Source organism: Doryrhamphus excisus, linkage group LG11 (genome assembly GCF_037039965.1).
Source record: "Doryrhamphus excisus strain RoL-2023G ecotype Guam linkage group LG11, RoL_Dexc_Guam_v1.1, whole genome shotgun sequence".
NCBI lineage: Eukaryota > Metazoa > Chordata > Actinopteri > Syngnathiformes > Syngnathidae > Doryrhamphus > Doryrhamphus excisus.
In genome coordinates this window covers 11,491,414-11,505,399 of record NC_136367.1, presented here as the reverse complement: position 1 = coordinate 11,505,399, position 13,986 = coordinate 11,491,414, and the positions used below count along the sequence as shown (strand labels likewise).

The window sequence follows — 13,986 nt, the reverse complement described above, 5'->3', positions numbered from 1 at the left end:
CTGACCGCAAACGAGCATCTTCTTGAGAGCTAGGTATCCACTCTTCCATCTGTTCCGTCTTTGATAGATGCTGAGATGAGCGGCTAGCGAGGCATTGTGTTACTCCACCAAATGAATATTTTTTTGTCTTAGCTGCTACAATAACAATATGGCTGTACCTTACTTAATATACAAGTCAGTTATGTAAATAGAACATTGTTGGCATGTTTAAATTCCTTATTGTTAGGGTTTTAGTGTCAAAAACCCAATGATGTGCATGGTTAGCTATCTCATTCTAACTCGCGGTCTCTCGTTAAAATCCTGAAATGTATCTGTGATATCCCCAAGTTCTTGTGATTAGTATATTACACTAATTTTCTTTGTCGCCTACAAAATAAAGCTAAAATAGCTTAGCATAAATTGACCTCCATTGGATCAGCAGCTTCAATGTACAAAATGTATGGAGTGCCTCCCCTTTCCTATCTCTTTTTTTAAATTATTATTCACACAACCCTCAGTGGAAGTTAGTGGAAACCTCCCACAAACAAAGGTGGTATTTGCGCTGCTGGAAGCCGGTGTTCATGCGACGGCCAGTAATCAGCCACCGCAGGGGAAAGATCCACAAACAAAAGATGTGTGCAAGTGGTGATAATTAAGCCGCATATGTCAAGCACCTCAGTCCCAGATGCGTTCTTCAAGTTTGAGTTTGGCAACAGAGGACTTGCTGTGACTTTTTCCCTTACCGATGAAGCCAGAGGAAAAGCAAAAAGATGATTTTATCATTCATCTCATGCTCTCGCAGCCAGACGGACGAGTTCATCCGCAGCCTACAAATGAAGAATTTTTTTTGTCTATTCCCCGCCTCCTCTGACTGACACTACGAGGGGTGCAAAGGAGCGCATTATTCCAACGCACGTTCCATACCGATGAAGTCCGGTGTGGATTAAAATTAGCATCATTGTCCTTTGCGTGACTCCAGGCTCTGGTTTTGTTTTGTTTTTATCAACTTGGTACTCTCAGAGATTACAAACATGCAAAGGGGATTTGGGCCTAAAAGGAGCAAGGCTGGATGGGTGAATTGGGGTCAGTCTTACCAAATCTCTGGGGCTTTGTATCTTCGTCTGGACCTCAGCAGCCTAGAAGCAAGAAGAAGAAAAAGTCAAACGTAATATAACAACGTGAGCACTTAAAAGGGGCATGATGGGAAGTGCCATATCGTGAGGTTGGTGCACTTTGAAGTTATATGAGCGTTTCGGCCAAGAAGAATATTAATATCAGTATTTTATTAGGTATAAACCAAAAGCTGTTTTAATATGGTGGAGCACGTCAGTGGATGCATTTAAAAAGAAACAAGATTCAGTGAAACCGCCGCCCTGAATTAGCTTAAGCCAGCTGAGCGCCTCATACATGATGCAATGGCGAGTGTTGAATGGAGATCTCGAGACAAATCTGCATAAAGAATTTTACCAAATATTGACGTAAATATTTGAGGACAGTCAGTGGTGTTTTGGTAAACGACATTAGCATAATCAAGTATGGGAAGTAACAGTTGGAAATGATTATTTTCCGTACATGGAATGAAAACCAATGAATTGATCGGTGGCAAGAATCAAGAATGTACTCGATATGCGGTTTGAAAATAAGCTTAGGACCAATCCAAAGACCAAAAACCAGGATTTTGAACACATTGACTCCCTCCAGTGGAGTTCCGCCACTGAAATCAATAAGCAACTCAATATGTTAACAATATCATTTTAAAAGCCCGTGAAATGAGCAAGATGGGGCCCCTTTAACAGCTATGGGACACTAACAAAACCTAAGCATGACTTGCCCATGGGGAATCCTTAAGGTGAGAACTACTTGCCCGAACTTGCCCCATGTAAAATGAAAAGACTGCCATAATGATATCATCTCATTTTTGTGGCATCACATGAGAATCTCAAATAAAGATGAAATGATTATCATTTCTTGTGGTTGTTTTCCTACATAGATCATGACGTTGCATGGAAATCTGGATTGTCAAGAGACTTCTAGGCACTTTGCCTTTTAGAAGTTGTGCACCACAAAGAAACATTATTGAATAGACACATTTGTGTACTAGTAAAGTGTTTTGAATCCAGAAAAAAAATGCTCAATGGTCAAACAATAATTTGTGAAGCAAAGGTGAGAAAAATCCACAGAGAAATGGAAGCGCTAGATTTTGTAGCTTGTGCAAAATCAGCACTTGGTATTGGATCTAATCGGTGGTGTTTCATTGTGACCACTTCAAATTGTCACAGCAATGTGATTCACTCACCTGTGCCATCATTTGATTTGCTGCCGCTAATAAAATACTTGTTTAGGAGGCACTGGTTCATCACTTTTTGCTCTTTTCCTTCACAAGTTGTTGAAGAATTAGACCATGTTGGCAGGGACGCCATGATAGATGTTTTCCTAGTCAAACCATCGCTGATTGGTTGATCACCAACAAGAACGGGTGTGGGTAAAACATGGACTGTGGATTAAATAAACGATTCTGATTGGTCCATTTCAAGATTTGCAAGGATTGGTTTGCAAATTACCACCGGAATTACGCAGTCCGTGTTTTACCAACACCCAACAAGAACCGCTTTTAAAAAACTCTTGGCAGTATGGCATGCCAAAGTGTACTTGCCCCACGGGAATATCACTGATTGGATTTACTTGCCCCGGGCCATCGGTACATCGTTATTGTCGAGCCCTGCTAAGCATCACAAGCTCAATACCTGCAAACAGCTTTCTAAATGTGTAGCCAAGTGCTACAAAAGATTGTCTTTAAAGGAGTCTTTATTCATCTTAATATGTACATATTATCTACTGTAATATATAAGTGCCACCCCCCATCCTAAGTGGGCTCTTTTAGTACCGTGGACTTCCTCTCCATGCCAGCTGGTGATGAGATGGTGACGAGACTGACTCAAATCCCAGCTCTCATCTACCCAGAAGTCACTTCCTTCCTTTTCGTCCCATCCCTGCTCTGCATCCCTCGCAGCCGTAATTGTCACCAATAAGCAGTTTGATTGGCACTCCTGGCTGCTTTAGCCTCCAATGTCCCTACGGGCCGCTGGGCCAGACCTTTTTATGTCAATAAAAGAGAAAATAAGACTTGAGGCGTGCTAGGATGCTACTTAATGAGCTTTGAGTTACACCAGGGAGGGGGGGCTAAGAGAGGAGTTTAAAAACAGACGGCACTCCTCAATCATCTCTTGCACTTTAGCTACATTTTTTTTTGGGGGGCCTGTGTAATTACGAGAGCACTTATTAATCCAACTTTGATGTAAGCAGATGTGTGGGGCATCACATCTCATTTGCTGCATAGGCAATTAGCGCTAACATCTGGCCTCGCGCACAGCTCGAAATGAAAACCAGAGCGAGGAGTTTTTAGGAGTTGTGCGGTTCTTTCCGCGGCCTCATGTGATTGCTAGACTGACAAGCCAGCGTGCACACGTCTGCTCGTGCTCACACATGCACACGTCAGCGAGGAGGAGAGAAGACGGAGGAGGCTGGCTTGCAAAGTGAGAAGAAAGTAGCCAAAGACGGGGGTAATGGTGGTGGTGAGGGTGGGGGTGGGGAGGGGGGGCAGATAAAGAGAAGCAGAGACGGATTGAAGGCGGACGAGGTGAGGAGAGATTAAGAGAAAAGAGAGTTTCCTCTCAGGCTAGCAGCAGCGTATTAACAATAAAGGAGTCGGGGGGGCCGGAGGTCTGTCTGAATGCGGAATGCCAACGACATGATGCTAACTATGTTGCTTTGCGGCAAAGATGGCAGGTGATGCATAGTACGTACCACTTCTCGAAGGAGAAACGCTTCCTCCTGGCGGAGGACCAGCAGCCCCACCGAGCCTCCCATGGGCGTGGCCCTGAGGATGGACACCACCTCTTCCTGTGTCCGCCCATTTAGGTCCACTCCATTTACCTGAGCAAAATTACACAAAATTCAGCTGTTCTGTTTTTCATTGTCACGATTCGACTCACTGTCACCCCCACAGGGATACTGTGGTATTACAAGGCTGTCAAATAATTGCTGTTTTTGACTTCATTCCAATAGCTTTAGATTTTTTTAATGATGTCCTGTTAACGTTCCTGTCCATTTTTACTTGAATTTTTTATTACCCAATAAAATATCTACAATCATAAAGTTTTTCATTCATTCATTTCCTAACGCTTTTTCCTCACGAGGGTCGCGGGGGTGCTGGAGCCTATCCCAGCTGTCTTTTGGGCGAGAGGCGGGGTACACCCTGGACTAGTCGCCAGCCAATCACAGGGCACATATAGACAACCATTCACACTCACATTCATACCTATGGACAATTTGGAGTGGCCAATTAACCTAGCATGTTTTTGGAATGTGGGAGGAAACCGGAGTACCCGGAGAAAACCCACGCATGCACGGGGAGAACATGCAAACTCCACACAGAGATGGCCGAGGGTGGAATCGAACCCTGGTCCTCCTAGCTGTGAGGTCTGCGGGCTAACCACTCGTCTGCCGTGCCGCCCTCATAAAGTTATTTTTTAACATTAACCTTATTAAAAAGTTTTTCCCTGTTGCAAATGTTGTAACAAGGTACATGTTAAACTAAACAGGATGTGAATAAACCATCAGTAACTACAGAGAGAAGGAAGGATTCCTTAAAATCTGCTTCTTCCAACCGCTTTTCGGACATGACAATTGTGCACTTAAGTCTTTCTCACCTCCAGTAACCTGTCACCAGCCTTGAGGCGGCCATCTTGAATGGCAGCTCCCCGTGGAAGAATGTTCTTCACGTAAATGGGCGCCGAGCCGCCGATGGGGACATCGCGTGAAGTGATGCTGAAGCCGAGTCCTTCCGGCCCTGCGGGACAAGAGGTGAGGAAGAGCATGGAACATAAGCTGCCACTGGATGTCTGAAGTTAGCTCGGACAATTGCAGCGGGGACCCATTTAAACCAGCACCCAGAGACTGAAGAGTAAACAAAAGGTTGGCAAGCAGAAATAAGTGTCTTACTCAGAGGGACCATTTGTGTCATTTTGCTGGTTTTATTAGAACTTCCTGTATAGAGGCGGCCCCTGTTGGCTCAACAGTACATACTTGTCTGTGACAGCGAAATAAAATGGCGAGATGCAGCTGTCAGTATGATACAGTACAGAGCCACCACAATAGTAAATATACAGGCGGTCCTTGTGTTACAATAGTGTTATCTTTTGTCCTTACGTAGGCCCTCCCATAAATGATTCATATAGTACAAAAAGATAAACTAGTTGCGCTGGGCGTCGCCACAATGAAGGAAGGACAAAATCATTTTAGTTCTTTTAGTGAAAGATTGTCTCCAAAGCGCGAGGCACTCTTCTGATTGTTCTGTCCGATTCCGCCGAATTTGTTAAAAATAAGCATGACATGACTGTATGTCTGTTCTAGGGATGGCCGAGAAGACCATGAACTGTATCTGCATCTGGAGTGGGCTGGTCATAAACCCGGAAGTGGGCGTGGTTTAACCACAAACATGTGGGGCTTACATTGGTACATTATTCATACATTTATTTATTATTAAATATAAATTAAATATAAATGTTTATTATTCATACATTTATTATTCATACGTACATTATAAGTCTGACATTGACATGGATTGAGCAGAAGTTGTTATATGTATTATTATTCCGCCTTATTTGTACTGTGTATGAGTATAAGTGATCTGTAAGACTTATTATTTAATTACCGTATTTTCTGGACTATAAGTTGCTCCGGAGTATAAGTCGCACAAGGCCAAAAATGCATAATTAGGTGGAAAAAAACATACGTACATAAGTCGCATTTTTTGCAGGTAATTTATTTTCCAAACTACTTGACCAAAACAGACATTACGTCCTCTTGGAAGGCAAGTTGTAACAATAAAAGAATAGAGAACAGGCTGAATAGGTGTAAGATATGCTAACACAATGGTTATTCAGCTACACCAAAAATAAACATGAACACAAAAGGTGTCCACTGTTTATGGAACATAAACACTTTTTTCATTTATAAGTCGCTCTGGAGTATAAGTCGCAGGAACAGCCAACCCATGAAAAAAAGTGGAACTTATAGTTAGAGGTTAGACGAGGTTAGACTTTCTTTATTGTCATTGCACAATAACACAGCAGTGAAATTGCCAACGAAATGTCGTTGCCAGCAGTCTGATGAGCTACCAGTCCGGAAAATACGGTATTTTTGAAATGATCTCTGTATACAAACATGATGGCAAATAGGGAAATCATCTGTCAGCCATGTTTACTGTATTTTTCTCAAAAAAACAGTGTTCAGTACTTGAAGTGAAGTTTTTCAAGTGACTATCAGCCAAATTAAACGAGAGCAGACGGGAGGAAAAAAAAACACAGGCAGACACAAGAGCGGTCTTGTGAAATGAACCGCGTCCAAAACAAGTTAAAGATTGCAACGTTGATACTGCAACATATTGAGAGGGGTGTCATCTTTGACCGTAGCCATACAGGCAACGTTTGATGGAACTACTTTGCAAATGTACCTAATGTGGTGGCCAGTCAATGCGGCAGTCAGTTGGTTACTGTTGCCACTGTCTCTGTACGGCCAACTGAAAATGTACTCATTCTTATATTGTGATGATATTGTGATGACTTAATAATGAATACATTTCTTGCCTGCCTGACGGAACACAAACTGGCATACGAGCGTACGTTAGGAGACAAGTTGACCAAGTAAGTTTAGATGCAAACTGAAGAAAACACAAGTGGAGGCAGTGTGACCCACTGAACAGGAGCCGTTTTTAACATGCCGATTGCACCGTGTGCGTGAATGAGACAACGCTCGACTCCTCTGTGCGTTACTGGCCAATCACAGAGCGTGAAGAGTGAATTAATAATGAGCATTTCTTTTTCAACACGAATATGCATAATGACACTTGTTTCATACTCGTACATTACATTATCCGTAACGACTATCTGGCTCATCTCTAGTGTATTCATCAAAGAGTACGACAATCCTTGTGACAATAATGATGCTAAAAGTATGTGTCTTTCAAACCTGTGATACAAATTACAATAATAATTATGATGACATGTTTAAGACCCATGTGACATAACTGTGACACACATTATCTGATACTAGGTGCTTGTACCAAGTAAATCATTGGTAAAGGATTGTAACGAGATGACCACTAGAAGCAACTATTGTTCCTATTATTAAATAGACCAGGGAGTGCTGCGGCGTCTGTGATGTCATTGGGAACCCGAAAAAAAAAAGTTAAAACCTTGAACAGATTCTTTCCATCTTGCCGTACGACCGAAACTGAATTGCACCATATGACGTATTGCAATGTAACTTGTATATGAAGAGCTTGCAACCAAAAGGCGCTAAATCCATTTTGACTGATTTTGAGAAAATCAATGATTTTTAATTACGCACATATCAATCTATTTGGTCATCAAGTCTATATTGCAAATGAAAGAGCTATCAATATAGGTCATAAAAATGCATGCTATAAAAATCCTGCACACACCATGTATTTTATCTATTTTTTTTTACTTATTTTTTTTCTGATTTAGTGCCTTTTGGCTGAAATGATGGATTTAGCGCCTTTTGGCTGAAATAAATTTGAAGTCACCTTTAACTTCTTCAATGGCATTGTTGTAAAAGAATGTAAGGTGCTTAAATGTGCTATGCTAATAAAATAATTACAACACAGAAGCCATTCTCAACATACAATACAAAATAATTATTAATTAAATTAATAAAAATTTTATTAAAAGCAGTGCTCATATTTGACTGCACCACGAAGGTGACAGTGACAAAAATCATCTCATTACAAACTCTTTACATTGTACGTTTTTTAGTACAAGTAAAATAATGTTTCTCATGAAAGTTGGAGGTGTCAAGGTAGAGACATGCCTTTTATGGCGTAAAAAAAAACTTCCATGTTACAGAATACTGTAAAAACACAATTTGTGTTCTCCTGAATTGCATAACATACTGTAACTATCATACGTGTACTTAATGTACACAAACAAAACAGGATGCGCACTGATACTGGCTTTCTGTATGTGCAGTGCCAATTGTATTCTTCTCTCTGATTGGTCAGATTATCAATAGATGGGAAACTTGGGCCAATCAGAATAAAGAATAAAGAAAGGGATTTAGCTCCTTTTGGTTGAAATCTGAAATGGAAATAGCGCCTTTTGGTTGAAAGCATAAATTTCATATCACATTTTTTCATATTTTTTAAAATGATTTCAAGACCAAAATATGTGATTTGGATACACATGACAGAGGTCTATTAAACTCATGAAAAACATGCAACTTAGTGAAAATTGGATTTAGCGCCTTTTGGTTGCAAGCTCTTCATGTATCTTCCAAAGTAATGAAACCATCACCAAAAGTAAGGAAAAGTAAGTGTAAGTTCTGACTTAAAACACGGAGTACCTCCTGAATATTATTATCTATTATTATCTAAGGATTCTTGTCATAGAATTTACCAGAAGAAAGAGGTGCATTTTGCCACAGTTCTTGAAACACCAAATTGATTGAACAAGGACAGGACATCCTTAATCTTTAGCAGTAGCACACAAACGTATGAAACATCAACACCGCTAATGGATAAACAAAGCAATTATGAGATTAATTAGGAACAGGAAATGATGATCAAGTCTCCATCCTGTCCAGACTGTGGCTGTATTTATGTATTTAATCACCAAGTTGATGATTAATGTTGGGAAGCAACAAGCTGGACTTTGTGGAAGTAATTACGGGCAGCCGGTGCGGAGGTCACTCTTGTTAACGTGGAAAGTAGACAATCATCTACCTGCGAGGCGCTGATAAGATGCACTCATGTCCAAACGTACAAGTTGAGAACAATGATCAAGTGTCTGCGTGTTCCCATCAGAGAGCTTTGCTGTGAAATTCTGCCAAATGACTATAAAGACATAATGTGAAGACAATAATGAGTATTCAAGCTGCACGCGCACTAATCCCGGCGGCCCGTCTGACCAAAGCAAAACACAGAAGCTATTCTGCTTCATATCCTCCTTCTAATCCTCCACGCTGATGAGACAATCACGTCCCCGCAGGCGCATGGGGTGCACTATTACACTGGAGCACAGCCTCATTGAAACAGGGAGGAGCATCTCCAAAAAAGGGCCATTAGCGTCTTGGAAACACATCTAAACTATTTCCTGTGCTGCGACGGAGTTTGATGCTTTGAGCGTTTATTGCGGTGACAACTGAAACAAACAAACAATGCGGAAATGTTTAAATCCGCGCTCAGAGCTGTGGGATTAAGTCAGCGCCTCCAACCACGCTAGACGAGGCGAGCGGTCTCTTGCAAGATGCCGCTAATCTCTGCTAAAGTCTGCTTTGACAACAGCAAACACCGGGCTCGACGGGAAAAGATACCATCTCTGCCAGCACAACAGGTCTGGTGGCATGTAAGGAGATTTGGGGACTAAGGCGGGGGTGAAGGGGGGGGGGAGCGGGAAAAGCCCCAACAACAACCAGCTGTGTGCTTGATGATTTATGCTCCACTTGGGTCCCGAGAGAGGAAATGGATTTGGGTGAAAACTTGCTCCGGCATATGGCGTGGTCCTGTCAGCCTCTTTGCTTCTTTGCTGTGGTATCTTGACAACACAAAGGGACCCGGTGGCTGCTTAGCAACAGGCTCTCTGGCCCCCCCGATGCCTGGCTTCCTATTGGTGAGCGCCACCTGTGCCAGCTGTCAGTTAAAGGCTACACAACAGAAATCTCAACATTTAATCCACAAAAGATGTTTCTACGTGTCCGCAAAGCGCAGGTTTTTCCTCATAATTACGTCCCCCAATCACAGACTCTTCTGATTGCAGTGTGTCAAAAAAAAGAAAAGTAAATGTGAAAAGTCACATGGAATTAGAAATCATTAAATCCTTAGAAGGTGGAGAAATTGGGGGGTGTAACCCAAGTGAAATTGTTAACATCCTTTCATATTCTACTGCTTTTTCCTCACGAGGGTCGCGGGGGATGCTGGAGCCTATCCCAGCTGTCTTTGGGTGAGAGGTGGGGTACACCCTGGACTGGTGGCCAGCCAATTACAGGGCAAACCATTCACACTCACATTCATACCTATGGACAATTTGGAGTGGCCAATTAACCTAGCATGTTTTTGGAATGTGGGAGGAAACCGGAGTACCCGGAGAAAACCCACGCATGCACGGGGAGAACATGCAAACTCCACACAGAGATGAATTGGAATGGAATTGAACCCTGGTCTCCTAGCTGTGAGGTCTGCGCGCTAACCACTAGACCGCCGTGCCGCCCAATTGTTAACATAATTTATTTATATATATTTGTATACTATATATTTTTATTTAATAATCCCTTTCATATAATAAGTGCATATATATATATATAAAATATAAATGAAATGTTTTAATATACAACACCCTGGTGATTTTAATCATGAGGGTTGACTCCTGTGATTTTGTGCACCCAATCAGGAAATCCATGCACCTTGATCACATGACACACACACTAATAAATTAATAGCCAACAGGAAGACACTCACCAAAAACCGACTACCTATGAGCATTTCATATATTATAGATTGAACGGAACTGGACAGGTTTGGTACAGGACATTGATGGCGAGCTAAGCGAAGGAGGACTAGAACCAGGATCGGCTTGGACTCCATGTGGATGAACTGACGACCCACCTGCTCCTTCAGGGCTGGTAGGAGGTTGATTGAACTGCAGCCAACCTGAACTGTTCCCCAATTTTTTTTGGTCACTACCTCTCACACCAAAGTCCTCATTATTGGGTCACCAAGACTCGACGGACTAATTATCAGCGGAAACCATTGTGAATCTCACATGTTGCATACTTGTATGTCCTAAATAGCAGCCCCTGAATGGCCATTCAATCAGGTACCACCTTGAGTACCTGATTGTACAACTTTGAACCGTAATTGTCACTGTATGCCTTGTATTTTGTTTTCTTTTTGTTGTTGTATTGTTTTGGGGTTTATGCTTGTAAATATACAATACACTGCCTAAAGCAGTGATTTTCAACAAGTGTGCCGTGAGAAATCGTTATGTGTGCCGTGAGGAATTATTCTATATCACTTTTTTAAATTAACATGTATTAATAATTTTCTGCAAATATGTTGCGTGTCATTGGTGTAAAGACTGACAGAGCAATGTAAAATTTGTCCGTGTGGCAACATGTAGCTGATTGCCTCGTTCCTCTAATAGACTTAGTGATGCACGTGAGAGGGAGTGGTGACATTTTATAACATTGTTGGTTAAATTAGTATGCGGATCAAAAGGATCTGCTGTGGCAAGTCCGTAATCAGGAAAAAGCTGAAAGAAGCAAATAATGTTGGTTATTGGTGTGCCGCAAACTTTTTCCAACGTAAAAAACATGCCGTGGCTCAAAAAAGGTTGAAAGACACTGCCTAAAGCAAACTCAGATTTGTGTATCCAGGTTCATTTTTCCTCTCTCCCTGAGTCTTACCTACCAATTCTGATCATAATCAGATATTTTCCCAACAGTCAACTAATTATTACTATCTACAACTAATTAAACAATTAAACACTGGTTACAGGGGTCCACCATCTCCGTTGTAGGGCTTCTTCTACACCTAACTCGTCCAAGCATGCCTTTGTCATCACAATGATGTAGGGTTGTTTCACTTCAGGGATGTTATAAAAAATACAACTAATAACTTAGTAAATATTATTTGTGCAGTGATCTGTTAAAAATGTATTATCTGTACGATTCCAATCATATGCTTAAGTAAAAGTGGCCGATTTCCTGATTAAACACAGCGGAGAGACGGTTTTGTCCTCTGCTTGATGGATCCCTAACAGAGACCGTGGGCAGTAGCGACTCTGCCCCACCGGAAAGGTGTATGTGTAAATGTCCAAACCTGTTTCCTCTTACCTTTCTTCAGCAGAATGTTGAGCCTCCTCCCAACCTTTTTACTGTAGCCGCCAGGGGTCGGAGTTGAGTTCCTTTGAGGTGAGTGGATCTGACCAGTGGGAGGCTTTGCAGCAGAGACAGCCGGATGACTTAAGGGCGGGTAGCCATCAATCTGGTCTGAATGAGGGTGAGGATGAGAGTGCGAGTGCGTTTGGGAGCCGTGTCGGGACATCCTGTGAGGAGTGGTGTGATCCAAGATGGCGCTGCTGGACACGGAGTCAGGGCTGAAGCGGCCAGAGGAGTACGCGGGGTTCCTCTCGGCATGGGACAGCTGCTCATAATTGGCCTTCATGGATGAGGGGACCACGTGGAACATGATGACCGGAGAACGCATGGCCTGACGGAACATGTTCTGGGCTCTGGAAAGAGGAGGTGGAGACGTTCACAGGAAAGAGAAAGGTGCAAAGTGCAGTAAAAACACTTGAGAGTCGTCTATCATCTTTCTACATGTCTTACCCTACATCAGTACTTCTCAAATATGGGGTCTCGGGGGCGGAAGACTTACTCAATATTTTTACAGACCTACTAGCTAGCATGTACGAATCAATTTGACTCTTGAATGCCTCACTGCTCTCTCCATTGTGTTGCATTTATCAGGTTTCAGCGTTCAGTCAGTACAGTACAGCTAAATAAATGTATATGATCAGTTTCTTAACAGTATATAAAATATTGGGGGGGGGGGGGGGTAACCAGTGCCCGACATGCTCCATCCATCTTCCAGGACATGAACATGGTGTTAATTATGACTTTCTGTTGGCATGAACACATCTAAAATTAGAGGGCTGAACCCTGTCTGACAGCTCCATCACTTAATCCTCTCATTTGGCTGTGGATGAGTAGCCCCCCCATGGATTGGATGGTTTACAGAAAATGCTCCTCTAACCCCCCAGTCGCCCAGGCAGCGCAAGCTCATGTACAGTAGGCCCAGATGGAACCTTATGTTGGCTTGTCAGCACCCTGGAGCAGCAGATCCTTTGCAAGCACCATCTGCTACGCTCCATCACATGTTGGTATGACTTGTCCACTCGTCCCTGGCAGCCGAGAGGCCATTTTGGTGAATGACGGAGCAACAACATCTTTCTATTCCACCCTTTACATTCCAAAAGTGTGCTGTGAAATTCTGCAGCCTGCTTTTTTTTCTAATAAAGTGCTCTGGGGAAGACGGACTTGTTGGAGTAGCAGACAAAAAATGTGAGTTGCATCAAAGTAATGACACTTGGAGCGACGCAATAACATGGCGAACACCCCCCCCCCCCCCCCCCCCAATACAACATCCTATAACATCTTTTCTAACCAGCGTCTGCTATGCGGGTCCTCTTTCTCTCGGCTGCAGTGAGATTAACTTTGCAAGTACGTGCTCAAAACGGCTGCGGCATATTGACGAGGATCCTATAATAACGTTACTGACACAGCACGAGCATTATAAGCGGCGCTCCATACAAATCCTCCGTTTGGGGCGGTGCAGCCGGATAAACCCATTAGCATCCGCGTGGCAAGCGCGCGAGATAATCAAAACGCACACAACTTCAGACAAGCGTCTGCATCCGTGCAGCGTGTAGGTTCTCATGAGAAGTTAGGAATGTTAGCAGTTGGATTGCATAGACAAGGAATGATGCAAAAAAGCAATATGAGCAGTAAAAAGATAGCTGGGAGTGTTAGAAGCCTTATTTCCTTGTCGAAAATGCACAAAGGGAAGCGCAGTGGGAATAAAAGCTGATAGGATTGTAGAGATCAAATCCACCGTCGGAGCCAAACAAGGAAACGTTAGCTCGGGCAGCAGGAGGCTGTTGGCTGATAAACGTGCAACAATGTCCAAACGCTCCAAACAGAGAAACGATGCAAAACTGAACCACAAACACCATAAAACACATGCAACGGGAAAATGCTGCAGGATCCAAAATGCTAAATAAATGGCCAAAGAAACACACACTGAACCCAAACACAATAGCATGAAAAAAATTCTGCAAGTTGATGGAAAGAGCAAAATGGAAGTTAGCCAGGCTACAAGGCAACAAAGTTTTACCGCCAAAGAAAAATGTTGCTTTTTTATTCCCCAAC

At 42.6% G+C, this 13,986-nt stretch overlaps 1 protein-coding gene across 10 annotated transcripts in view; it reads right to left on the bottom strand.

Moving 5' to 3' along the window:
• Positions 1 to 13,986, bottom strand: part of pard3ab (par-3 family cell polarity regulator alpha, b) — a 179,690-nt gene that overhangs the window by 81,849 nt on the left and 83,855 nt on the right. For all 10 annotated transcript variants that reach the window (XR_013629454.1, XR_013629455.1, XM_058080481.2 and 7 more), the window contains 4 exons: positions 11,890 to 12,287; positions 4,689 to 4,828; positions 3,784 to 3,912; positions 1,074 to 1,115 (listed from right to left, as the gene is read on the bottom strand). Coding sequence is in view for 8 of the 10 variants with exons in the window: in XM_058080481.2 (XP_057936464.2) it covers positions 1,074 to 1,115; positions 3,784 to 3,912; positions 4,689 to 4,828; positions 11,890 to 12,287 (709 nt within the window). In the remaining 2 variants the exon portion in view is untranslated. The remainder of the gene's footprint in view (positions 1 to 1,073; positions 1,116 to 3,783; positions 3,913 to 4,688; positions 4,829 to 11,889; positions 12,288 to 13,986) is intronic.